The following is a 27,828-nucleotide window of genomic DNA, read 5'->3' as shown; positions in this document are numbered from 1 at the left end:
TTTAACATATCTAGATATATTAATATCATTAACTCTTTCATTTATCAAACTATATTTCAATATGATGAAATAAAAGGGAGCTTGAATAGGAAGTTTTCGAATAGGAGAGCTTAGACTCAAGATTATTGCTTAATAAATGCTTGATGTAGATATTTACATTACCAAGAGGAGACGTGAACAAAATAAAGAGGGAAGATGTGTCAAGTTCCATCAACAGTCACAGTGGCAAACAACATTGCCAAAACAACTTCTTTGCGAAACATTTCGGGCACTGCCATCATGGGTTGAACTCGAGTTAAGGGATGATGTGTGCAACCTGTCCATCATGTTCAGATTAGGGGCCTCGAGCATAGTCTTGGGAGGAGATAGAGCCCACTGCATCGCCCAGATAGCCAATGGTCGCATATAGATCAGCGACCGATAGTGCCCGTCTGTCGTCCATGCTTCAGGAGTTTGAAACCAGTACCTGCAACACAATCAACGATAGAGTGTTCTTTGTAATGAAGTAGTACTCAAAAGGACCTACAATTTTTTTTTTCCAAAAATTCAAAAGAAAATTCCATTTGAATAACAAACTCTACGCTTGGAATTCACACAAATTATTGCTTGATGGGAATTAAATCGATAGAGGAGGAGTGATGAAGGAACCTACCCAAATCCTTCCTCTGACCAGCCTACTATGAAAATCCCTTCGGCAGTAGCAAAAGCTTGTTGCTCCATTCCATGAAGCAGCATGGTGGCCGCCAAACTATATGTTACACCGGTCCATATTTCTCTTGATTGCATGCAGCTCTCATCCACAGTTCCATTCGGGTTCATGCCATTGACTGCCCCCATGCGCCCTCCTTTCACCTTCATCACATTATATTCAAATATTTTCTGAAGAGTACTTCTGATTTTACTTTCATCAAACAGCAGAGGCAATCCTGAAGCTGCAGTGTACCACTGCCCTGCCAGCTGATCAGCCTGTATGGATCGGCAGCTGCTGTCGTAATTGAAGTAGGAGCCATTCCACAACTTGGCCTCGAAGACAGGTTTGGCCTTCAAGAACTTAATCTTACACTTTTCAGCAAAAGCAGAGTCCCCTAGGCGCTGTGCCATGGCTGCCGCTGCTTGAAGTGCAGCAAGCCATAGACAGCCACAGTAAGCACTGACACCGTGAACTGTCCATATATCGTAAGTCTGATCAGGAAATCCATCATTCTCGATGAGGCCATCGCTGTCACGATCAAACTGTTCCATGTAGTCTATGGCAGCACAGACTGCAGGCCAGACCTCGCTCCCGAAAGAGATGTCACCTGTTGCAGCAAAATCCCTGTACACTTGGAGAACGAACTTTGGGTTGAGATCTTTCCATTTGCTGGTGTCGTGTATATTGTAGGCATTCATCTCATTCCACGGGTCATGCATTCCTAAATCGTGGGGAATGGCACCTTTGGCTTTACGAATTCCCCAGCTGCCATCAGCTAAAAGTTTCACTTTGCTTCTGTCCTCATGCAGCACGGCCCTTGCAAAATCTCGCTGGATACTCAACTCTATCTTTGGGAAGAGATCTAGAAGAGCGAAAGAAGCATAATAATGTACGTCATAGGTGCACCACATGACATATTCCACCCCTTCCAAGTACAAAAATCTTCCAACATTTTCGGAGTCATGATGTGGATGCAGAACAAGATCAGCCTTTGCAGGTTCATCGCCAAGCGCAGCATTACCATCTGCCTCTAGTTTTGAAATTGGTGGAGAAATTCTCTCGTTGTTTAAATTAATAACTGATGAAGTTTTCTCTGCGATAAAGCTGACATGCTTGTCTTTAAGTGCAGATTTATGGCGTTTACCTTTGGGGGATTTATGATGGTTGTCATTACGGTTTACCTCCTCAAATGTTGGGGCTTCACCATCTGCGTCACAGTGGCACGCTATTATTTTGTGATTTCTTGTGAGCTACGGCCTTGAATTAGAAGAAGTTATAACAGCCAAAATTTGATCATCACCAAAGTTTCTCCGGTGACTAGAAACTAGAACTGGAAATTTACCTGTCCAAACTGTTCCTCCAGCGACTAAAAAATAGAGCTCATTGAAAAGAGTGAACTTATACCTGTAAATTCAATTAGATTCAATTTAAGTAATAAATGATGTTTGTTAATAACTAATAACAGGATTGACCTGAGTCAATTATGTGCTTGCAATGACAACCATGAATGCAAACGTGTCAAATTTTAATACAATCAAGACAAGCCTAATGTATAGCATGAATTAAACTGACACAAATTTGTTCTAAAATATCAAGTTACCATTCAGGGAGTTTCTCATTCTGAAGTATTGGATTTTGCCATTTTTCAATCTCTTCTTCCCACCACTTGTAGTCTGTTAATTTTGAGAAATGTTATGTGCATATGTTTCCAAACAATTTCAATAGATGTATAGCAGAAAAATACCTATCAGATCAGAAATTTTAATCTATCTCAAAATGCATAAATTGAGATTCTTAGAATCCAAAAATGAGATATCTGATCATTGCAATGTATACGTACTCTTTAATGCATCATGGACCAAATTTATAGCTGATCTTTCAGAGGTACCATAAAATTTTGTATATCTCCTGTGAGAGAAAAGAAAATACGGTAAAGTAATCCGGCAGGAACTGTGAAATCTCAGGTTGCACCATAACACCCAAAGAAAAGGTCATGCAAAAAAAAAAAAAATACCAGAGTTCATTCTGTTAGTACTACTAACTTGAACTAACAAAAATCAGAAACAAGTTTTGAAGTGATTAAAAAAAAAAGAAAGGGAAGGTGAAGTGCTACACTACCTGTTATATGTGCATCCCTTTTGAAACTTCACTTTTGGAGAGGACCAGGCTACAGAAAATACGACAGTACATGTACCATTCGGTTCAACCCATGTAGACGCTGAAACTGCTGCACAAATTGTATCACTTGTACAAGACGGCATGCTGGAAGAAGAATTGAAATTTTCCCTCTCAAATTGTCCATCCTTTAACAAAGATGACATGTCACTGACACATTAGGAGTCACTAAACAATAAAAATCAAAGTGATTCTTTGCAAAGAACCACGAGGAGATTCATTCACGTTTCAAACAATTTCCAGATTGTTATTTATATAAAAAAAAAATTGCAGGAAGAAGAAGCATTCTTACTTGCACCATTATATCCCACATATCCTTTGCCGTGACATAATTTTCATCAGAAAGCCCAAAATTTGGCAAGACTGTAACAGTCACATTCTGAGTCTCAGATGCAGCAATAGCAAATGTTACAGGAGGGTTATCGTTTGCAGTTCTGGAATGGTTCCAAGAATATTAATACATTATAGCCAGAAAATGTAGACATCTATGCATAGTCACATTGAAAGGAAGAAACACATAAAAAAAACTTCATATTTCAAGAAAAAAGATTAAAAAAAAAAACGCTAGCCAGATGCGATACTACAAATTCAATGTCAAGATCAAGAGTTTTAACAAAGGAGCATCAGGTAAAAACGAATAGGTGGGAGGAAGATTTGAATTTCATTGTTATAGGATGAGTTATATGAGAATGACTAAACTGGTCGTTGTTACAATGAAAAAGGGCTGATGAAATTACTTGTGATGTAGAAGGACCCCAGCTACGCCATCCTCCCCTCTGCATGAGTATTATAAGAAATTAAACAACAAATGAATACAAACACAACCACTTGAAAAAAGTTCAATCCCAAACAATTCTCTAGACATCTAACTCACAAGAAAGGTTCATTGGTGTGGCCTCCAGAATGATGAGATATGCCACCAATAGAGTTCTTCCCAGGACAAATTTTGCAGATAGTCAGACATTTTTTTTTGTTGAAGTGATGCATGATAAGAAAACAATAAACGTAAAAATTCACATACCGCCCAGGTCATCAACAAACTGACCTTTGCTCTTTCTCTTCCAGTGTTGACTAGCTACAGAAACAGAAATACAGAATGTGGGATCAGTAAGTTAACAACTAGACAGATATATTGTTTGCAGTGGCTTTAGAAACATATTCTTAACAATATCTTGAAAGTCACATATGAGCTTTGCACCATGTAGCAATTCTAAGGCTGCAAATAGTTACTGTCCACAAAATGATACTTGAGAGAAAATTTAATTGATTGCAAAATGATTCGCATCTGCTATATTTATATGAAAGAACACACCCTTTATTGTTGCAACAGTTTTCTGTACGTGTAGCAACAATTAAGTGGTACGTTCCCAGGAAAAATAATAGCAATGTAAATACGTATCATTCATTCGGCAAGAGATATGAAGTGTCACCTTAAACAACAGAAAAAAGGAAACAACTGCTGTTTATAATCTTCCATGTTGACATATTGAAGAACATTTATTCCTATCAGAAGAAATAAGAAGTGTCCATCTAGAAAAGAATATGAATATCTAGAAGACAAAAAAGGAATGTACTGAAAATACAATTCTCAGAACAATACAGCGTACTCACTGTATAAACAAAGACTACAGTAGGAAGACTGCTTTCACGATAATCATGAGGTAAAAATGGGGAAATCTGGCGGCATGATATTTTGAGATCAGGATCTGGTTCACCTAGATGACAAAAAATCGATGCTTATAAAAATATCTTATGATGGAAATTTTTATTTCATACTTAGAATTTACCCTCTTTTTAAAAATACACCCTAGAGTTTCAAAATCATCAAAATACCCTCCAGTAATTTGGAAGTTTTGTCATTTCACCCACTCAACACTAATATTATTACTTTATTTGACAGAAAAGATATGTGGCATATCTACAACATTACATTATGATTCTATGAGGTGAATTAAATGTTAAGAATTAGAGTTGAAATGATAAGAGTATTTTGATGATCTTGAAATTCTGGAGCCATTTTGAAAAGGAGGCAAGATTTGGAAGAGAAAAAATAAATTTATTATGTAAAATATATCCACGACCACTTATTTACATATATAACTACTTATAAGCTACATATTCATACATACAAGCAATTAAGACTGTTGACAAGAATTGTGAGGTTCTTGTCAGGGATAATATCAAAAGTTCAAATTAGTTTTAGTTAAAATACCTAAAGATTTGAATTTTTACTCAAAAATAACAAGTTGTGACCAGAATATTTGGAGTCAGCAAGGACAGAACTATTGAAGAAAATTTATGGATACCATCATAAACAGTCCATGCTCTGGGGAACAAAGCATGATATGTGGAGTGTTGACCAGTCAACTTCCAATCCCATGAGGAAATGCCGAGGTCACCATTTTTACTGAAATGGGCGCAAAAAACAACAGATTTTATAAAACTTGAAACTGAACGACATAATATTAAGATCGACATGTTTCTACTTATGTCATAAATCATGCATATGAAAATTTACAACATACAGTTTCTCCCTAAAATACATCATACATCATAAAAAGTTTGGAGTGTTAGACAGCAACAATATGAAGTTATTGCAACCAGGTACTTGGTAAGATACCTGGAACTTTTCCTTTATTGGGATTGAGACAATTGCATATCAAGAACTAATGAAAATATATTTAAACATATCTTGTATATCAAAAGCTTTGTGGCACCCTATACCATAGATTAAAATACCGTGCTGAACCGATCTAAACGGACGAAATATCTCGTTTTACTAGCCGATTGGTACCTGCATGACCTCGGCACTGGCACAACCCTAGCAACAGAGAGACGTCACGCTACCCCTGCAGTAGAGGCGTCGTGCGACCACCGCGGTTGCAAGGAAGGAGTCGTGTGATCCTCGCGGCCACGTCGGAGTCCCGTGAACTTGAAGCAATGTGCAATCACACACTTTACAAATGGATCGGGTGTTTTTTTAATTAAAACTTAGATTGATTACTTTAATAACTCCTAGTTAAAATAGGAATAATATAAAGAGGATTTATTAACCCTAATAAAATTATCTAATTAATTATATATTTAATTTAATTTAATTCTAAAAAATATAATAAATTTTTATTTATTTATCTATTTTCATATTTATTTCCTTTTTAAAAAATTATTTTTATATTTTTATATTTAAATATTTATGATAAATATTTTATTTTTTAATTAATATATTATATATTTAAAAAATATCAAAATTATATCGGCACGGTACGACACAATACAGAAACCGTATCATTCCGGTTCAAAACCGAAACCTCGACACAGGTCAAGATTTTAAACCTTACCATAGATTAAAATACTGTGCTGAACCGATCGAAACGGGCGAAATATCTCGTTCTACCCATCGATCGACACCGACACGACCCCAACATCGGCATGACCCTGATAATGGAGAGGCGTTGTGTTGACCCGCAGCGGCAGTGGAGGCGTCGCGCGACCACAGCGGCCTTGTCGGAGGAGTCGTACGATCCTCGCGGCTGCGCGGGAGTCACGTGAACTAGTAGCCGTGTTGCAATCGTGTGTCTTTTTTCGCATCGTGAGTGGGTCCGGTGTTTTTTTAATGAAAACTTAGATTGATTACTTTAATCAACTTCTAGTTAAAAAAGGAATAATGTAAAGAGGCTTTATTAGCCCAAATAAAATTAGCTAATTAATTATATATTTTATTTATTTAAATTCTAAAAAAATATAATAAAATTTTTATTTACTTATCTATTTTCATATTTATTTCCTTTTTTAAAAGATTATTTTTATATTTTAAATATTTATGTTAAATATTTTATTTTTTAATTAATATATTATATATTTAAAAAATACTAAAATTATATCGGCATGATACTGTATAATACCGAAATTGTATCGTTTTGGTCAAGAACGAAACCTCGACACAAGTTGAGATTTTAAACCTTGCAATAAACCAAAGATGGTGGATATTTGAAAAAAAAAAAAAACCCATTCAATTGGAAATCATTTAAACTTTTCTTGAATTGTGAGTTTGGATTTTTCACCAGTTATCCTTCAATCACAAAAATTCCAGTAGTTACTTCTCACCTAAAACTACTAGGAGTAACTAAACTAATCAGAAATTAACTGACGAATTTATTATCTTTTCAAGTTTGTACAAGAGTAGGTTCTAAAGTCCTTTTTCTCTAGTAAACCTAGCTGGAAATTTGAGTCATATTGAAGCCATAATTTTCCAATCTATGCTATTGCAAGTAAGAAGGCAGGACAAATTTATATTAACACTAGAGATCGACAAACTAAAAATGCAGACCATGGGATGACCAATTGAGGCAAACAGTTGTCATTTGTGCTGCATAAATCAGAGCCTAATCTTGTTCTCAACTCCAGATTACCTCATTATCTTCAACCCCTTCACGAAGCGCATGAAATTATTCTCAGGTGGCATATTCCTCAAATAAGATATTCATTCCTTCTGCAGAATTGATCTAATCTTTTGTAGTCATGTGACAGTAATTCTACCATTATGTATTCAATTTGTATTGCTCCCTCTCATTTCATCCATATGAGTGTAATTTTTCTTCTTTGAGAGAGAATTACTTGACAAGAGAAATTGTCTTGGAAACAAACTATCTACAAAGAAAAAAATGAAGCCTAGTGTTGCAACAATTTTGTCAACTAATCGACACCTAGACGCATTGCAACTATATCAGGAAACTAGCTTGCATTGTCCTGGTTGCACCCTCTCTCATCTTCAACACTATCATTTTTAAACATTGAACACACAGCTGACATGGAGAGGCTATTGTCGCATCAGTTAGTTGAAGGCTAAAAGAAGATATTGTTAGGACACTCCGGGCATAAAACTTGAAGCAATACTAACACCCTTGCTTTTACTTGGTATCCACCTCCTTGAGGCGACTAATTCAAAGGTCCACTCTCCTCACTCACAGTACACTATGAAAACCTCCTTTTAGGAGGCAGAGAAGCCTTGTACAAGCAAATACGAGAAATACAACAAGAAATGCAATAAGAACAAGGAAATAAATACAACAATGAATGACCTTTGCTCTTGATCTCAAGTTGTTGTGGATTGCCTCTTGATACTTGGAAAGTACAACAACACTTGTCTCCAAGAAATTTCAAGAACTAGCGATGAAGAGTAGAGAAGAAGATATTGATATGAATCTTCACGACAACCTTTATATCGCAGATTAGGACTCCCAATCGATTGACCATGTCAAATCTGAACAAATCTAGTCGTTCAAAGTTGGCAACGACTCTTTTCTGCTTCTCCCAATCGATTACCTAATTGATTAACTAGCTTCAATCGATCACCTGACCAATTAGGAAGCCCACTGTGTGTTCACGAATTCCTCCCAATCGATTAAACTCCTCGCGAGGAAGCTACTGTGCTTCATGAAAAAAAATTCCTCTTGATCGATTAGCTGACCAATCAAGCGTGCTCCCGATCGATTAAGACACTTACTATTTTGCGAAGAAAAGCTCTCAATCGATCACCTGATCGATTGGCGTAGCCCTTGATCGATTGCCCAATCGATCTAAAACCTTTTTGTTTCACGAAGAAAGGCTTCCAATCAATCACCTGATTAATCGATTGCCCAACCCTAATTTGTTTAATCCAAGTCTAGGGTTCCCTTACCCAACTTTTGATCAACCGTGGCCTATTGGGACTTCCCCACCAAGTGTTCGGTCAACCTTTGACCCACTTGGACTTTGTCAACTTCCTGTTAGACTTCCGATCACCAAGTGTGGTCCTCCTTGACCTACTTCGATTTTCCTTTTGTTTAACAGCAGTCAGGACTTTCCTGTTGCCAACGTGCAGTCATCCTTGGAGTTTCCTTTGCCTAACCGTAGTTAGGACTTTCCTTTGCCAACATGTAGTCCTCCTTGACCCAGTTAGGACTTCCCTTTTCCAACGTGCAGTGCGGTCCTCTCGATCCACTTGGACTTTCCTTTGCCTAATCCCACTTAGAACTTCTCTTGCCAATGTGCGGTCCTCCTTGACCCACTTGGACTTCCTTTTGTCTAACCACAGTTAGGGTTTTTTTTTTACCAACGTATGGTTCTCTTTAATCCACTTGGATTTTACCTTTGCCTAACCTCTAGTTAGAACTTTATCTTACCTAATCCTCGAGTTAGGACTTAGGACTTTGTCAGTCAAGTATCTGGTCCTCCATGACCTACTTGACTTCTCTCACACATATTGTCCAAAACGTATTACCTCACATATTGTCCAAACATTGAAACTCCAACTCGAACACACTCGAGTTTAGTTAAACAGGTCAACCTTACCCCGAGGACGATTACACCAACAATCTCCCAATAGATATTCATGTAACTTTTCCTTTCTTTGGAAGATACAACCGAGCAGGATAACTTACTAGGACTTAAGTTATTTTTAGTGGAGAATGATGCCAGAACAATTTTACCAATACTATTGTCTCAATTATTCAATCATCATTAAAGCTTAGGTTCTCCAATACTCTCCGCGCGCGCGCGCGTGAGAGAGAGAGAGAGAGAGATTAGACCTAGATATGCAAACTGCATTAACATAATTGCATGAAGATGTTTACCATCCAATGTACTATTTTCGCAACCACATACTCGATGCATTGTTGAAATTTGCATGAAATGTTTTCCCAATAGAAAGAGAAAAAATTTAGCAGAAAGGGAGAGAAAATCCTTACCGTAAACCTTCATGATGTCCTGGAGCTAAAACCGATGAGTACTTTTTGTTTCCTCCATCTCGGGATATAAAAATCTGCACATTATAGCACAAAAGGCAAGGTACTTATGAAAACTTGGATGAAAAATGACTTATAAATCTCAACATTTAAGGGTAAAATTCATCTAAATTACTTACAAATCCCTCATGACAAACAACGAAAAGCAGGAAAAAAACATCCACGAGAGAGTTATTACATATTTACATGTAAAAAAATTGTGATCGAATAGTGTGTCAAAGAATAGGGAATAAAAAAACTTTTCTTCAGTTATCAACAAATTTATCTTTGAACTTCCGCTTTAATTGACAATAACCTTGGTTCAGAATTGAGATAACCAAAAATGATGATGCACGGATCCATATTCAATGAAATTAAAAGGATGACTCGACTTCAAGCGTGATAGATATAAAATAAAATAAAATAAAATAGGCATGGTTAAAATAATCTGCAAATTTCATAAGACACTTTCTTGAAAAATCAGATTGAGAATAAAATAGTAAGAACAGTACAATTTCAAGAGCATGAGAGGAAATGCTTAATGAAAAACAAAAAAAATCCATGCAGACAGCAAGTTCCCTTACAGATCTGACCAACATATAGAACACAACCTTTTTAGAACAACTTTAGAACTAACCATTCCACCCACAAGTTCCTCTTTAATTGACAATAATTTTGGTGAGAATTACAACAACCACAAGTGAAGATGCATGGATCCATATTCAATGCAATTAAAAAGCTGTCCAACTTTAAGCATGATAGGCAAAGCATAAGAAAAAACAAGCACCGTCGAAATAATCTGAGAATTTCATAAGATACTTTTCTTGAAAAATCAGGTTGATGATGAACTAGTAAGATCAGTGAAATTTCATGAGCATGAGAGGAAATTGTTGGGACCGAAAAGTAGCTAGAGGGGGGGGGGGGGGGGGGGAATAGCTCGTCGTGATCTTCGTGGTTGGCGTTGCTTGTTTCTTCAAAGATGTGCAGCGAAAATATACAAGAAACAATGCTCACAACGCTAACAAGTAGATTTACTTGGTATCCACCTCCAAAGGAGGTGACTAGTCCAAGGATCCACGCACACACACACACCTCCACTAATAAACACTCCTTTTCGGTAACTACCGAAGGCGGAGAAGCCCTACAAGACTCTTAATACAGAAAGAAAGGAAAGGGAACAAAAATATAAGCAAAGCTTACAATGAATACAAGAACCCTAACCCTAGCTTTCTTCTTCTTGCTTTTGATCCGCCTCTTGACTTGGAAGAGCCTCCAAGAACCTTCAAGAACTGGCGATCTGGAGCTTAGAGAGAGCTGTGGAGTTGGTGTCAAGGATCTGAAATGAATCGGTGAAGTTCTGCTGAAGGAAACGCTCGCCTGCAGCTAAATACGACGCCAACGGTCGGATCCCGATCGATTGGATTGCTCCCAATCGATCGGGGAGGCTTTGGATCGATCAACCGATCGATCCAGAGCGCCTCTGTGCTCTCTGGAATAGCCTGGATCGATCGGCTGATCGATCCAGGGCTTATCGGGCACAAACAGCAGTTCCCAATCGATCCACTGATCGATTGGGACCTCTGGATCGATCCACTGATCGATCCAAAGGGGTTCTGTTCGCGGGGACTCACCCGATCGATTGGGCATGATCCAATCGATCGGTGGATCGATCCAGATCTGTTGGATCGATCCAGATCTGCTGGATTGATCGGGATCTTGGTTTTTGCCCAAAACCGAGTCCAAAGCCCCCTAAACCAACATCCAGTCAACAATGACTTGTTGGCACATAAAACCTAGCATCCGGTCACCCTTGACCAGCTAGGACTCTCTCACCAAGTGTCTGATCAATCCCTTTGACCCACTTGGACTTTCCTTCTCTTGCCAAGTATCCAGTCAATCCCTTTGACCTACTTGGACTTTCACCAGATGTCTGGTCAACCTTGACCCATCTGGATTTTCCCGTGTCTGGCTTCACTCACCAGAACTTCCCTTCTGCCTAGCTTCACTCACTAGGACTTCTCTTCTGCCTGGCTTCACTCATCAGGACTTCCTTTGCCTAACCTCCAAGTTAGGACTTTCACCTGGCTTCACTCACCAGGATTTTCCTTCTGCCTGGCTTCACTCACCAGGATTTTCCTTTTGCCTGTCTTCACTCACCAGGTCTTTCCTCTGCCTAACATCCCAGTTAGGACTTCCCAGTCTAGTATCTGGTCAACCTTGACCTACTTGACTCTTCTCCAACCAAACTGATCAGACCCTGATCAGAGGGGAATTGCACCGAACAATCTCCCCAAATGAACAACTGCACTTGCACTTGTCCATATCATCGAAGTCTTGTATTGTCAAACATTGAAACCCAAACCAAGACTCAAGCTTGGTCAACCAGGTCAGCCTTGACCTGAGGGATATTGCACCAACAATCTCCCCCTTTTTGATGTTTGACAATACCACATTTAAGTTAGGCTAATCTCATAGCCTCAACCTCCTTCATGTCACTAGGTAATAAAGGCATAAGTTAAACCCTTCATTCTCCTCCTAAGAGGGCAAACTCCCTCTAGGTAATGAAATCCTAACTTAAACCCTTCATTCTCCCCCTATTGACACACATCAACAAATGCCCCATCTTTGGGCACACATCAACAAATTCACTTGTTGAAAACTCTCCCCTTTGAGACTCTCCCCCTGAAGAGTTGCTCATCGTTGTTCACAACTTCACTCGTTGTGATCAACACGATAATGAAAGTTCCATACCCTTCATTATCCTTAACCCTACATTCTCCCATTAATGTAGTCAAATGCTCATCCTTGAGCATTTTTAACTTAAACCACTTGAACAATGAGGATATACACTCCCCATTAAAGTTCAAATGCTCAACCTTGAGCATGTTCTGAAAAGAAGGTTAACCACCTTCCAAGGTTCATGAAAAATAGTTTTCATGTCTTTAAAGAGTCGCTCCCCCTAAAGACATGGTGGTAACTTCTGTCATTGCACCAACAATGACCTGGAATTCCTAAACCTTTAGGAAACCCAAATTTAGAAGTTTTGAGGTTCAAATATTCAATATTTGAAACAAACCTCAACCTAAACTTCTACTTAGTCTCCCTTAACCAATCCATCCTTGTTTTCAACATGAAAACACCCTTTTTATATATACAAATGTCCTTTTAAGGGTTTGGAATGGTTACCTAGACTAACCATGGTTCAAAAATGCTGAAATCAGGCTTTACCAGCCACAATCAGCAACTTCGATCGATTGGAGTTGGCTCCCAATCGTTCGGACCATGCGAATCGATCCACTGATCGATTCAGGTAGTGTGGATCGATCGGTGGATCGATCCAGCGAGCTACTGCTCGCGGGATTTGCCTTCCCAATCGATCGCCCGATCGATTGAGGCATTCCAATCGATCACCCGATCGATTGGAGTTCTGATAGTTGCTGAAATTCCATTTCAATCAACTTCAGAAACCCCTAGAAAATTCTACAAAAATCCAAAAATTGTGAAAATTTATGTAGACATTATTTAGGGCATACTTTATCATGGAAAAATAGTTTTCTAAGAAAATAATTCATATTTTCAAAGATTGACACAAACTTGATAACTTGCAAAAACTTTAGTGTTTTCTTCAAGTTTGTGTCTAACTATTCAATGGCGATTACTATCAAAAGATAGTCTTCACCAAGGTTTTCCAAAATCATTTTAAAAACATTTTCAAAACCAATATCCCACCATGTTCCTTGGGCTTAATGCACATGACTTGTACACTAGCTTTCCCAATGATGGAAAAATACATAACTATGTGTTTTGATGAACTTAAAACTTAAGGAAATGCACTAAATCAGCATGTTGAGTTTTGTTCATCATCCTAACATCTCACTTGTATCTACTGTGCACAAACCACATACAAGTCATCTTATTGGTCTTTGTGAGATGTACAATTTGGTTTTGCCCTAATCTAGGGATCATGCATATCTATCTAGGCATTTTTGTGAATTTTGAACATCCACCTAGGATGCCACTTGTTGATACTACCTGTTGATAAATGTCATTTGTCCTTACTTTTAAGGAAATAAACATAATTCATGATAATGTTATGACATACATCAAAAAGAAATAATTTTCAAAAGAAAATTTCCTATGACTATATGATGTATGTATGTCATGACATGGTATTTTTGTGTTTTTCATAATAAGGCATGAATGCAAAAATAATCATGATGCCATGGCATGTAATAGGCAAACAAAGCATGGTAAATTATCATGAATAAAATACCTAGATTACCTATCTAAGTATCCTTAATCCTTAGCTAAGTTAACAATTAAACATAGATTGCCCTCTAAATGCTCCAAAAGAATGCCAAAACCTAAATTGGCATTTCTAGTTCTCTTGATTAACTTATGCCAATTTAAATTAAGCTTATTCCTCAAATGTTGGCGTATTTCGTTCTTCCACAAGAGTAACACTACGAAAATACCAAAATCCCAAGTTGGTATTTCCTTATGTTTTCCCAATATGTGTCATTTTAAAATAAAATCAATACTTCTCAAATTTGACACATTTTACTCTTTCAAAGAGTAAATCATAAATCTATTTCATTTTCAAAAGTTAATAATAACCTTGAAAATGCTCCTTGAGTGTCAATTTCTTCAAAGTTGGGTTAACTACCCTTCTTCTTAGAGTTGACACTCTCTAACCCATCTATGGGGTAGAGAAAATGCTCCTAGGAACCCAAAACCTATTGGTGCTCCTTGGATGCTCTAGGTATTCACTAGGGATAACTTCCCTAGATACCTTTCTAGTGACCTTGTTTGGCTTCTTAGAAGCCTTGGTCACCTTTAATAGGTCAACCCTAGGGATTTCTTCCCTTGTGACCTTTTTAGTGACTTTGTTAGACTTCTTAGAAGTCTTAGTCACTTTAGTTGCAAAAATACTCCTGGGAATAACTTTCCTTGTATTTTTGACTTGACCCTTAGACCTAGAGTTTGTTCCATAACTATATGGAACCCTATGATAAGAGATTTCATCCTTCTTAGCCTTAGGTTTGTATCCCAAACCTCTATTCCCATTTGATGGCTTTGATACTCCTAACCCTAGGTTTTGCTCATTTTGCCCTATTAGGATATTTTCCATCTTTTTTAGTGTCTTTTCTAGTTTGTCAAGTTTTGACCTCAAGACTTGATTTTCCATCACTAAGTCCTTAGTTTTTGGTTTTCCATTAAGTCCATGAGCATTTTGGTTTCTAGGCTTGTAGCTAAAATCCTTAGTGTTATTGCCTAGACTTTTACCTACCTTCCTAGTCCTAGGTTTGGTAGTCTTAGCATGGAGAGCCACATGATTTTCTTTAATAACATCATGCTTTCTATTCTTATGGTAAATAGCATTAAAATGATATAGGTTAGAACTATCATGCTTTTTACCATTAGTAAAGGGGGCAGGTTCAATGAACGATACCTTCCTTTTTACCTTGGAGGCTCCCCCTTGAATTGAGCTTCCTCCTTGAGTCTTGACCATCTTCTTCCCCTTAGGGCATTGACTTCAGTAATGCCCCTTTTGGTTGCACAAGAAGCACACAATGTGTTCCTTGCTCTTCTTTGTTCCGGGAATAGTCTCCTTGGGCTTATCCTTGCTCTTTTGTGCCACTTGGCCCTTCTTCTTGGCCAATTTTGGACACTTGTTCTTGTAGTGCCCATTCTCCCTACACTCAAAACATATAATATGATTTTTATTTTTAATTGAGATGTTTATACCTTCACATGTAGGGATGACACTTGGTCCTCCATGTGATGTGGATGTAGAGGCTTCCTCTTGATCCGATAGTGATGCTCCTCCATTTGATTTTGCTTGACTTGTGGAGGTGGAAGCTTCTTCATCCTCTTCTTCTTTTGACTTGGATGTGGAGGCTTCTTCTTCTCCTTGATCCGGTGTCACCGAAAGTTGCTCCCCCTCAATCCTAAAGGTGGAGGCTTCTTCATCTTCATCTTGTACATGGAACAAGAAGTATGCTCCCTCCTTGTCCTCTTCATTGCATTTCGTTGAAGATGAGGCTTCTTGGACTTCTTCTTCGGAAGTTGAGCATCTCTCAACCTCGGAGTCCTCTTCCTCTTGATCTTGCTCCAATGAGTCACCCTCTTTGGATTTTTCTTGAATTGGTACTGATCCTGTCCGAATCAGGAGTCAAGGGACGCTGGGCACGTGGCGTTTCCTGCGGAATCCTCGAATGCTCCGGTGAACCTGCAACAAAACCGGGCCGGGAGGGGTGTCCCGGCGACGGCCCTCCGACGCTCAAGTCAGGCGAGGAATAACAAAAAGGTGGTTCCCAAATCAAGATTTTTCATACCTCCGGTGAAGAAATGGAGGCCTTATATAGACCTTTGGAGGAGACCCGAATGCCCCGGTCAAATCAACAACATGCCTTTGACCATGCTCAAGTATGGGTCTGTCAGAAGGGCCATGCCCAAATATGGATCTATCAGGAAGATGTTCATGAGACCATACTGCTACTGTACCGACCATTTCACGATGTGACGGCGAGATCCTCCATCGTGCGATTTTGTGTACGGCCTAATCATCAGACATGCTCCTGCTAACATCCTAGATCCAGGGCCGAGCGGATGAGCCGCTCGGCTACCTTTTACCCTCGCCCATATTTCTGCCGAGCGAACTCCCGCTCGGCCCTTATGCTTCTGCCGAGCGGACTACCGCTCGGCCCTTCGATCTCCCAGCCTTGACGTCGGAAACCCAAGCCCTTGGATGGGTTAACTCTAGCTCCGCTCGGACCTACCCCAGCTGCTCGGCTCGCTTAGTTAGCCTACCCTGGGTCTACTGCCGGATCACTTGCCTTCCCTTCAAGTCTAGTCGAAGGAGGCAGTAAGTCCGACTGACTGGACTGCGTGTCCGAGCGGGTAGTCGTCGCCTATAATATTCTTTGAGCCGTTCGGTCCTTACATCAGGTTAGGCCGTTCGGCTATTCAATTGGGATGCCTTGTCGTTCCAGATAAATGTTTATTCGCCTGCATTTCCCGAAAATCGCGCAAAATCTTTCTCATTAAATCACAGCATGCGCGGTATGACGCGCATTAATTGCACTCGGTGACAGAGCGCCACGTGTCGATCCTGGTGTGGCGGCGACGTCACTTACGAGGGGATGCGCTCGTTTGAAATGGACGGCCCGATGGCGTCCTTGTTTCTCGTGCCCTGGATCGGACGGTGGAGGCTGACCTGCCTCTGCAGTATAAAGTCTTCCTCTCCTTCCTTCGCCGCACGCTTGTTTGCGTGTTGCCTTCTGTTCCATTCCATTGCTGCGGCCTCCGGTGATCTAGTGTCTGGGTTTAGGCGGCGATCCCCTCATCGGTGATTCTTCCGACCTCTTTCCTTCCCCGTGAGTCCTCTGCCTTCACTTATTAGGTTTTTCCTGCTCCTTTCGCCCCTTTCCTTCCCCTTTCTTCAATTTCTCGCCATTCTTCCGCTTTTCTGAGATGGCAAGCTCCTCCGCACCCGCTGGTAGCGCTCTGGGCCCTTGGTACTTGACCATGGAGAGCCGATTCGATGAGGAGCACGCCCGGCGCCTCATCCGGACATATGAGCTTCCTGATGACCACGAAATAATCCTAGCCGACGCGACCGATCGGCCACATGACCCGCCGACCGGCTCTATTTGTCTCTTTTTAGACCAATTCCAGGGCGGCCTCAGATTTCCCACTCATTCTTTTATTTTGGAAGTTTGCAACTACTTCCGCATCCCGCTCGGCCAGCTTGTGCCGAATTCCTTTAGGTTGCTGAGCGGGATGGTCGTCCTCTTTAAGTTGCACAGCATTCCTCTCGACCCTAAGATATTCCATTTCTTCTTCTACCCCAAACAATCAGAACCGGGCACTTTTATCTTCCAAAGCAGAATAGGCTTCAAGTTTTTTGATAACATGCCGACCTCCAACAAGCATTGGAAGGAGTTCTTCTTTACATTCGACTCCCGATCGGCCAGATTCGAACTAAATGGTAAATCAGGCCGACCAAATGAGCTCGTGAATTCAAGCAACCCTACCTACCTTCACGCGCCAATGGTTATCTGGTCAGGTGATAAAATTGACCACCGCTCAAAGGGGTCTTGTACATTTTGGGTTGTCTCCGTTCGCCAATCTCCCATACCGCATGGGTAAGGATTCTTCATTCCTTCGCTTTTGTCTAACCGATTTTAATTTTTTCCCTGCACTGAAGTGGCGCTCTAGGCTACCGCTCATTTAAATCAAGTCCAATGAGATTAAGCGGCCACCAAAAGGAGCTCACGAGCGGGTCTTATCCCTACCGCCCGGCAGTGAGAGGGAGGGGCATCCACCGAAATGTGTCGCCTCTTCCGATTCTGCGGCCGAGGCGGAATCGATCCTGCTTCCTCGGCCCCGCCGAGTCAGGCGTTCCGCCGAGGATCCCCATTGGAGACGGCGAAGCGTCGAAGAGACCTGAACCTCCCGCCGACCAGGAGGAGGGACTACAAGCGCCGATCGGCGTGACCGCCCGACCGACGCCATCACGGATCGGGACCCCATGGCGTCGCCACCGATGCCTTGGTTCTCCTCCCGACTCGTCGTCGCTGCGGCGGTTGAAACTTCCACTATAGGGAGTCTTGCCAGCTACCGCAGCCGGCGTCCGCCATCGACCATCAAGACCACCCTCCGATTCCCGTCGGAGGATATTTACATCCACGCCGTCGAGCCCTGCTCACGAAATAACCTTGACGGGTCCGCCGAGCTCTTCGAGGACGCCTGATTCGGCCTCGACGGCGATAATAATATGCAGCAGGCGACGCAGGTAAACCCATCTTCATTCCCGTGTCATGCTATTGTTTGATTCCTGATATTATTATTTCCCTTACAGCGCTGGGCTGAACAAATTGCCACTAGCCGTCGGCTGGCCGAGTTAGAGGGCCTTCTGGAAAAACTTCAAGTGTCGGAAGGTTCCACGGCCGAGCGGGAGAAACGAATCCTCGAGGCCGAACAGAAAAAGGCTGCCGACCTGGCTGATGAGGTGGCCAGGCTAGAGGCCTTGGTGAAGAAGCGCGACAAAGAGGTGAAGCGCGCTGGTAGCCGGAAGAGGCAGGCGATCGCTGACCTGGACAAAATGAAAGTGGAGGTCCGTGCGCTAGGTCAACAATCCAAGGATCTGGAGGCCCAGCTGAACGCCGAACAGGAGGCCCGTTCGGCCGAACGCACAAAGGCTGAAGCAAACTTGAAGGCCCTCCAAGAGTCTTTAACTGGCTCCCGGGCGGTCCTCAAAAAATATAAGGAGGAAGAACCGAGTCGCCTGGCTGCAGCGCGCCAAGAATACCTTCAGTCGGAGAGGTTTGGCGTAAAGTTTGGTGGCCACGTCTCTTCTACTTTTGCCGAGGCGGTTAAGGTCACCGTGGCGTATCTGAAGAAGAGCGGCCACCTTCCTGAAGGCATGCATATTCCCGCCTCCGACCTGACGGCCCTGCTTGATGATATCCCCGATGCTTTCTTTAATTTCGAGGACCCGGAGTGATGTGCGTCATTTAAGCACTCTTTGTATTTCATCCGCTGGGCGGATGTTAAATTTTTGTAATTGCCGCTCGGCGCAACGGCCTTTGTTAAAATTGTTTACCCTTCATTGCCTTTGTATTCTTGGTGCTCGTTCGTAGAGTCAGTTAAGCTCTATTCGTTTAAATCGCTTAGAGGATTCACACTGCTTGTATTCAGCAAATGCCAAGTGTTGGCAAACTGAAAACCGGTCGGTGAGGCTCTCGATGTCTAACGACAGTTTGTCGGTCTCGAGACTACACTCCCGACGGCACGGGGTCTTCCCATCGAGCGTTTGGCTCGGTCCACATCCTCCCGGCCGAACAGCTCGGGGGTCTTCGGCATCGAGCCCGTGGCTCGGACATAATCCTCCCGGCCGATCGGCTCGGGGGTCTTCGGCATCGAGCCCGTGGCTCGGACATAATCCTCCCGGCCGATCGGCTCGAGGGTCTTCGGCATCGAGCCCGTGGCTCGGACATAATCCTCCCGGCCGAACGGCTCGAGGGCCTTCGGTGATAACGCGACCTCGAACGGGGGAGAGAATATATGATATGCCGGTCCGTGCAGAGGTCCGGCCCGGGAGGTTTATAGTCGGTCCGATGCGTCCCGACTCTTGGTGTCGCCCGCGTTTATAGTCGCGGTCCGATCAAGGCCCGACTTGGTCGATCGCCGGCGGTTTATAGTCGCTGTTCGATGCGTCCGACTTGGTCGGTCGCCGGCGGTTTATAATCGCCGGTCCGATGCGTCCGACTCTTGGTGATCGCCGTGATTTATAGTCCGATCATTGCGTCCGACTCTTGGTTTCGCCGGCGGTTTATAGTCGCCGTCTGCGTCCGACTCTTGGTGATCGCCGTGATTTATAGTCGCCGGTCCGACTCTCGATTCTTCCGGCCGCCGGGTTTATAGTCGCCGGTCCGACTCGATTTTTAACGCGGTGCTCGTCGGTCTTCAAGTGATACCATATACCGAGCGGCTCGGGCCTTCACATCGGGCGCTCAGATATAATCCTCCCCGAGGTAGTCTCGGCTATAATGTACCTTGCCGAGCGGCTCAGGCATTCGCTCCTAGGCAATAACCTCCCTCTATCACCCTGAACAGCGCAGGGTTTTAGTTTCCCATCCTGCCATAATAGTATGCAGCCCGGCCGAGCGGCCTGGGGTACTATACGCAGCCCGGCCGAGCGGCCTGGGGTCTTCTAGGCGACGATGCTTATGTTCTATACGCAGCCCGGCCGAGCGGCCTGGGGTCTTCTAGTCGACGATGCTTATGTTCTATACGCAGCCCGGCCGAGCGGCCTGGGGTCTTCTAGACGACGATGCTTATGTTCTATACGCAGCCCGGCCGAGCGGCCTGGGGTCTTCTAGTCGACGATGCTTATGTTCTATACGCAGCCCGGCCGAGCGGCCTGGGGTCTTCTAGTGCTGATGATCTGGTCTTATTTCTGCTCCTCGGATTTTTCATTTCTCGCGTATGTGGCCGGCCCTTAGAAGTTTTTCTACTTCCGCCCGGATAATGGTATTCTGCTCGGCGCTGAAGTCCCTTTTTCTCTGTTTCACTGGCCGAGCGTCCGGTCGGACATGCAATTCATGCAGCATCAGGCTTGGCGAAATGCCGGGCAACTCATGTGTCGACCAGACAAAGACATCATGATTTTGCTGGAGGCATTGGATCAGCCTCTCCTTCTGTTTTTCCCCCAGATCCGCAGCGATGAAAGTGGTGGCTTCCGATCGGGTCGGATGGATCTGAACTTCCTCCTTTTCATCATAAATTAAAGCAGGGGGTTTCTCAGTTATGGCGTGCACCTCAATTCGGGGGACCTTCCGAGCGGAAGAAGCTTCTGCTCGGATCATCTCTATATAGCAACGCCGAGCTGCTAGTTGATCTCCCCGCACTTCTCCAACTTTGTCCTCCACGGTGAACTTTATCTTCGTGAGATAAAGTCGAAATTCGCCGAAGCTAGCGAATGACATTGTAAGATGATGGAGAGTCGACCACCACGAAGTTTATTGTCTGGTCCTCCGGAGCGGTTCTTCTCTGAGATGGCGGCCACCAATCGTCCGACCTATGAACTTCATTGCTCAGTAAACCCGTAGAGCGGGGTTATCGTGGCAAGACTCGGTTCGATCGATTTGCAACCGATCGAACGTCAATATGATGTTGACCGAGCTCCGTGTCAACAAATACGTGAATGGTGTAATTTGCTATTACCGCTTTAATGAGCAACGCGTCGTGGGTACTTCTACTCCTTAAATCCCCGGGCCGAAAGTGATTTCTGGTCCGGTCGCCCGCTCTTGGCTACAGCCGACCGCGTGGATCTGCAGCTGCCGGACGCCCGCCTTTCTTGCTCGGTTGGAGTCCGCCCCGGGAAATATTGCTCCTGTTTTCTTCCTCCCAAGTGGATGGTCGGGACCGTTCCCTAGACGCCCGACGATTCTCTTGTCTGGGTGATCGGTGCCGATCGGGCGTCTGGTGATGTTGCCTCTCCATGCGGGTCCGGTCGGCTTCCTGAGCCCTTTGCCTCCTGTCACGGGGGGGAGACCGGCGTTCAGCCCTCCTGGGAACGGGATTAGTCACGAAGGGAAGACTCCGGCAATCTCTCGTGTTGTGCGTATCTGACTGGTGGAAGGAGCAGAACATAGGAGTCCACCTCTTCTTTGGCTTGGGCCGAGCGGCATCCACTTCTTGTACATGCGATCTGGTGTGGGGAGATCGAATTGCTTCAGCCCTTGGTCCTCTAGGTGGTTGCTGGGCGGAGTGCTGCTTCCGCTCGGCATGAACAACTTCCACGTTTATGTATTCGTTAGCCCGATGTAGCATGTGATCATAGTCTCGGGGCGGCTTTCGGATGAGCGATCTGAAGAAGTCCCCATCAACAAGGCCTTGTGTGAAGGCGTTCATCATCGTTTCCGATGTGGCTGTTGGGATGTCCATCGCCACTTGGTTGAATCGCTGGAAGTTCGAGCGATTCCTTTGGCTCTTGTTTGATGGCGAACAAGTGACGCTTGTTTTTCGGCGACTGTTGGCGAAGTGGTGGAGGAAGGCCGTTCGGAAGTCCTGAAGCTTGTGATGGATCCGTCCGGAACCACCGCTGAGCCGATCCCGAGAGCGTGGTAAGGAAGACTCGGACTTCACTCCATCGTGTATCGTGAGCGCAGATATCAAACTTACCCAAATGATCATCCGGTCCGTTGTTCCATTATACTCGCCGATCGTAGGGGGCACGTGGTGCTTGGGCAAAGGATCTCAGAATGGCTTCCAAATTGGCGGTTGGTCCGCCGGAGATGAGTCCGTCCGGGGCTTTCCTTTACTCGATCCCGTCTGGCATTTAAATGCGAGGAAGAGCCTCTATCTCTTGAGCTGGTGTGGCTTCAGGGGATGGAATGCGATGGTGGCTTGAGGTGCTTCCCTCCGGCCACCAGACGCAGATGTCGCTTGTTGTTCCGGCCGCTCGGCGGATGCTTTTTGTCTTTGCTCCACGAGTTTGGCGGCCCTTATCTCGACCAGAGCGTCGAGTTCCTCCCTTGAAAGCGTCACCGTGTCTTGTCGTCCAGCCTCGTCCATTGTTCGATCGGAGGCGTTCCCACAGACGGCGCCATTTGATCCTGTCCGAATCGAGTCAAGGGACGTGGCGCTTCTGCGGAATCCTCGAATGCCCGGTGAACTGCAACAAAACCGGCCGGGAGGGTACGGCCCTCCGACGCTCAAGTCAGGCGAGGAATAACAAAAAGGTGGTTCCCAAATCAAGATTTTTCATACCTCCGGTGAAGAAATGGAGGCCTTATATAGACCTTTGGAGGAGACCCGAATGCCCCGGTCAAATCAACAACATGCCTTTGACCATGCTCAAGTATGGGTCTGTCAGAAGGGCCATGCCCAAATATGGATCTATCAGGAAGATGTTCATGAGACCATACTGCTACTGTACCGACCATTTCACGATGTGACGGCGAGATCCTCCATCGTGCGATTTTGTGTACGGCCTAATCATCAGACATGCTCCTGCTAACATCCTAGATCCAGGGCCGAGCGGATGAGCCGCTCGGCTACCTTTTACCCTCGCCCATATTTCTGCCGAGCGAACTCCCGCTCGGCCCTTATGCTTCTGCCGAGCGGACTACCGCTCGGCCCTTCGATCTCCCAGCCTTGACGTCGGAAACCCAAGCCCTTGGATGGGTTAACTCTAGCTCCGCTCGGACCTACCCCAGCTGCTCGGCTCGCTTAGTTAGCCTACCCTGGGTCTACTGCCGGATCAGGTACAGTGGAGGAGATCTCCGATCTCATGAATTGATGCCAACTTGCTCCATAGCTCCTTGGCATCCTTGAACTCTCCAATTTTGCATAGAATTGTGCTAGGCAATAAATTAACTAATAATTTGGTTACCTTGTCATTTGCTTCGCACCTTTGGACTTGCTCCGGGCTCCATTTGCTCCTCTTGAGAACTTTGCCCTTTGAATTCGTTGGAGCTTCGAAGCCTTCCATAAGAGCAAACCATTGCTCTATCTCCACCATTAAGAAGTTTTCGATCCTTGATTTCCAAAGATCGAAGCTTGTAGATGTGTACGGTGGAGCCACCCTTGTGTCAAATCCAAGTCCATCTTGGAATTGCATCTTGAAGTTGAGCTTCTTGAATTCTTTGACTTTGGTAATTTGCTCCAACTTCTTCCTCTAGCTTTGCTTGTTTTGTTTGCCCCTTCCGGCGATGATTCCGGTGAAGAGCGACCTCGCTCTGATACCACTTGTTGGGACCGAAAAGTAGCTAGAGGGGGGGTGAATAGCTCATCGTGATCTTCGTGGTCGGCGTTGCTTGTTTCTTCAAAGATGTGCAGCGAAAATATACAAGAAACAATGCTCACAACGCTAACAAGTAGATTTACTTGGTATCCACCTCCAAAGGAGGTGACTAGTCCAAGGATCCACGCACACACACACACCTCCACTAATAAACACTCCTTTTCGGTAACTACCGAAGGCGGAGAAGCCCTACAAGACTCTTAATACAGAAAGAAAGGAAAGGGAACAAAAATATAAGCAAAGCTTACAATGAATACAAGAACCCTAACCCTAGCTTTCTTCTTCTTGCTTTTGATCCGCCTCTTGACTTGGAAGAGCCTCCAAGAACCTTCAAGAACTGGCGATCTGGAGCTTAAAGAGAGCTGTGGAGTTGGTGTCGAGGATCTGAAATGAATCGGTGAAGTTCTGCTAAAGGAAACGCTCGCCTGCAGCTAAATACGACGCCAACAGTCGGATCCCGATCGATTGGATTGCTCCCAATCGATCAGGGAGGCTTTGGATCGATCAACCGATCGATCCAGAGCGCCTCTGTGCTCTCTGGAATAGCCTGGATCGATCGGCTGATCGATCCAGGGCTTATCGGGCACAAACAGCAGGTCCCAATCGATCCACTGATCAATTGGGACCTCTGGATCGATCCAGAGGGGTTCTGTTCGTGGGGACTCATCCGATCGATCGGCTGATAGATTGAGCATGATCCAATCGATCGGTGGATCGATCCAGATCTGCTGATCGATCCAGATCTGCTGGATTGATCGGCTGATCAATCCCGATCTTGGTTTTTGCCCAAAACCGAGTCCAAAGCCCCCTAAACCAACATCCAGTCAACCATGACTTGTTGGCACATAAAACCTAGCATCTGGTCACCCTTGACCAGCTAGGACTCTCTCACCAAGTGTCTGATCAATCCCTTTGACCCACTTGGACTTTCCTCCTCTTGCCAAGTATCCAGTCAATCCCTTTGACCTACTTGGACTTTCACCAGATGTCTGGTCAACCTTGACCCATCTGGATTTTCCCGTGCCTGGCTTCACTCACCAGGACTTCCCTTCTGCCTAGCTTCACTCACTAGGACTTCTCTTCTGCATGGCTTCACTCACCAGGACTTCCTTTGCCTAACCTCCAAGTTAGGACTTTCATCTGACTTCACTCACCAGGATTTTCCTTCTGCCTGGCTTCACTCACCAGGACTTTCCTTTTGCCTGGCTTCACTCACCAGGTCTTTCCTCTGCCTAACATCCCAGTTAGGACTTCCCAGTCCAGTATCTGGTCAACCTTGACCTACTTGACTCTTCTCCAACCAAACTGATCAGACCCTGATCAGAGGGGAATTGCACCGAACAATCTCCCCAAATGAACAACTGCACTTGCACTTGTCCATATCATCGAAGTCTTGTATTGTCAAACATTGAAACCCAAACCAAGACTCAAGCTTGGTCAACCAAGTCAGCCTTGACCTGAGGGATATTGGACCAACAGAAATGCTTAATGATCAACAAAAACATCCATGCATTTAGCAAGTGCCCTCACAACTCTGACCAACACATAGAATATGGCCTTCTTATCAGACCTTTACAACTACCCACTGTTGCATCCTCAAGGGAACAAAGAGGGAAACCAAAAGTTAAACAAATACTAGACCAATTGAATTGAGCCATGTTTGTTCTTGGCAAAAAATAACAAAAAAATTAATCCCTCCAACCAAGGTCTATCCAACCAAAGCACAATGTCTACAAGATCATTGTCAAACTTAAGCATGATCATGATCAGACTACACCAGATGCGAAGAGCAAAGAAGACAAGAGGTTCGTCAAAATGTTGATCAGGTAAAGATCTAATGGTAAAACAACAATTTCTTCCAAATAGAATTTGCTACGTGTGCCTTGCCAATTTGACCAATTATCCAATCCCCAACCATTGTATCAGTATCTGACCCACCAAAGAGGAAAACAGATCAGAAGCTTCCAAGTGACAATGAAACATGACTTGGAAAGCAGAATTTAAAGAACCCTACGATTAATGCCCATCTAACTCACAAAGTACAGTTAATTGTAAACCTAGTTCCAAGGTTAGGCAATCAAACAGGTCAAAAAGATGCAACAAATAGATTGGCCATGAACTGACTAGCTATACTATATCCTGTGCAGAGTATACAACCCAACTTACAATCATTTTACCCAGTCAATCACATTTTAATAGCCAAACTGAAGATACAATTGTTAATTATGCAAGAATGCTTTATTCACAACATTTAATAGACAGAAAAATAATAGATAAAAAAACAAATCAATGAAAGAAATTTACAGAGAACTGATTGGCCATGATAGGAGATGTTTCACATGAACCAGGAATTATTTGCCAGTGTTTGAACTCCCCTCTAAACCCTCTTGAAATGCTCCCACTTCTGCAAACATAGAGAGCTTCAAAAGAAAAGTAGGCTTAGCTTAGATGTTTCTCTGATAAAAAAATGTATACCCCATTCCTCCAAGTGGTACTCCTTGGGAAGCTGAGGGTTTGCATTTCTCTCTAGGGAAAGGATTAATTGGTGCTTTCTGCAAATCAAAGATAACAACCAGTGTGTGATCCACAAAAATTCAATAAATTAAAACGCAAAGTTGCTTATTACCCTTCCTTGAGAAGCTTCTTCTCTAGCATATGACCAAAGACGAACACCAAGTCGCAGCTGATTCAAGTAGTGATACATAAAAAAAGATTCAAGAAAAGTCAAAAGCAAAACCACTTGTTGATAAAACTCCAGAATAGTATTTTCTTTTGACCCATATCAGTAATTCATCTTTCCTCAAAGCAAAATAAAATCAATTTACAATGAATCGACATGGTGCATAATGTACCACAAAGAACAAAAAAAAAAACAGTACCATCCTAACCGCCTCCATAAATGTCACACTAAATTCCTTCAATCTATTGGCGTGACTGTTTAGCCTCCTCCTCCATGCATATTTTGGTGGAGCACCGCCATCAAAATCCAACTACAAATAAACAGAGAGATAAAAATTACCAAAGGCTTATATTCCATCAACTTGGTTGAAGAAAGTGATTCTACATCACAAACACAACAAAGAACACTGCAAGGATATCAGGACCTACGTTGTAATTTGTATGATTCCCATGATATTTAAATTATAAGAGCCAATATCAATCCAAACTTCGAAATAATATTTTGGAACAATAAACTTGTAAATCTAGCAAAGATGCTAATGTAACGAAGGGTTCTAACTATTTAGAAAGAAGCACTGGAGAGGCCTTACCAACTTCAATGTGGTTCTATTGACGTACTCTTCTGGAGGCCAGGAACTCTCCTTGAAGTGGAAAATGTTTCCGATCACCATCCCTAATAAAATCAAAGCCCGCAGAATCTCCAATTATACAAACACCTTGACTTTCTTTTCCTCCAGATCCGGCAGTCTGAAACCATCGAATCCAACTTGAATCTTAGCTTTTATCCCGCCACTATAAGCATTCAAATCCTCAAATTTCTAGATCTAACTCGCCCCTTTCTATATGCATACACACAAATCACCACCAGCAAAAAATTGTGACTTCCATCCCTAGTCAAATATCTAAACCGACAAACCCTACTGCTTATTTCTAAGACCCGCAAACAAATGGCCTAATTCCGACTCGAAGATGAAACACCGCCACCAACTGTTGGCTCCAAACCCAGCTATCACCTCGCAAGACGCTCCAACCGATGGAGGCGAGTCCAGAACGACGATCCGAGACTCCTGGAATTCGGAAGAAGGGACGACTAAAGCATCGAAGAAGGCGGCCACCATCAAAGACATCACTTTCGGGATGGGGGAGACTAAACGGTCGCCACTCGCCAGTTTTGACTCTGGATCGCTCCCGCTCTTAACATTTCC

General features: G+C 43.4%; 1 protein-coding gene across 1 annotated transcript; it reads right to left on the bottom strand.

The window, feature by feature from the left end:
* Positions 1 to 88: 88 nt before the first annotated feature.
* On the bottom strand, positions 89 to 27,828 carry LOC121981025 (non-lysosomal glucosylceramidase-like). Its single transcript, XM_042533348.1, has 18 exons — positions 27,214 to 27,828; positions 26,824 to 26,934; positions 26,571 to 26,627; positions 26,420 to 26,496; positions 26,249 to 26,348; positions 9,592 to 9,665; positions 5,173 to 5,273; positions 4,478 to 4,581; positions 3,888 to 3,941; positions 3,741 to 3,796; positions 3,604 to 3,642; positions 3,159 to 3,300; positions 2,810 to 2,994; positions 2,532 to 2,599; positions 2,292 to 2,364; positions 2,034 to 2,095; positions 653 to 1,898; positions 89 to 466 (listed from the first exon to the last, which is right to left on the bottom strand). The coding sequence occupies exons 1-18, from the start codon at positions 27,292 to 27,294 to the stop codon at positions 211 to 213; spliced, it is 2,886 nt and encodes a 961-aa protein (XP_042389282.1). The 5' UTR covers positions 27,295 to 27,828; the 3' UTR covers positions 89 to 210.

Source organism: Zingiber officinale, chromosome 5A (assembly GCF_018446385.1).
Source record: "Zingiber officinale cultivar Zhangliang chromosome 5A, Zo_v1.1, whole genome shotgun sequence".
NCBI classification, from domain to species: Eukaryota; Viridiplantae; Streptophyta; class Magnoliopsida; order Zingiberales; family Zingiberaceae; genus Zingiber; species Zingiber officinale.
Note: the sequence above shows the minus strand (reverse complement) of the source record. Positions and strands in the feature narration are given on the sequence as shown.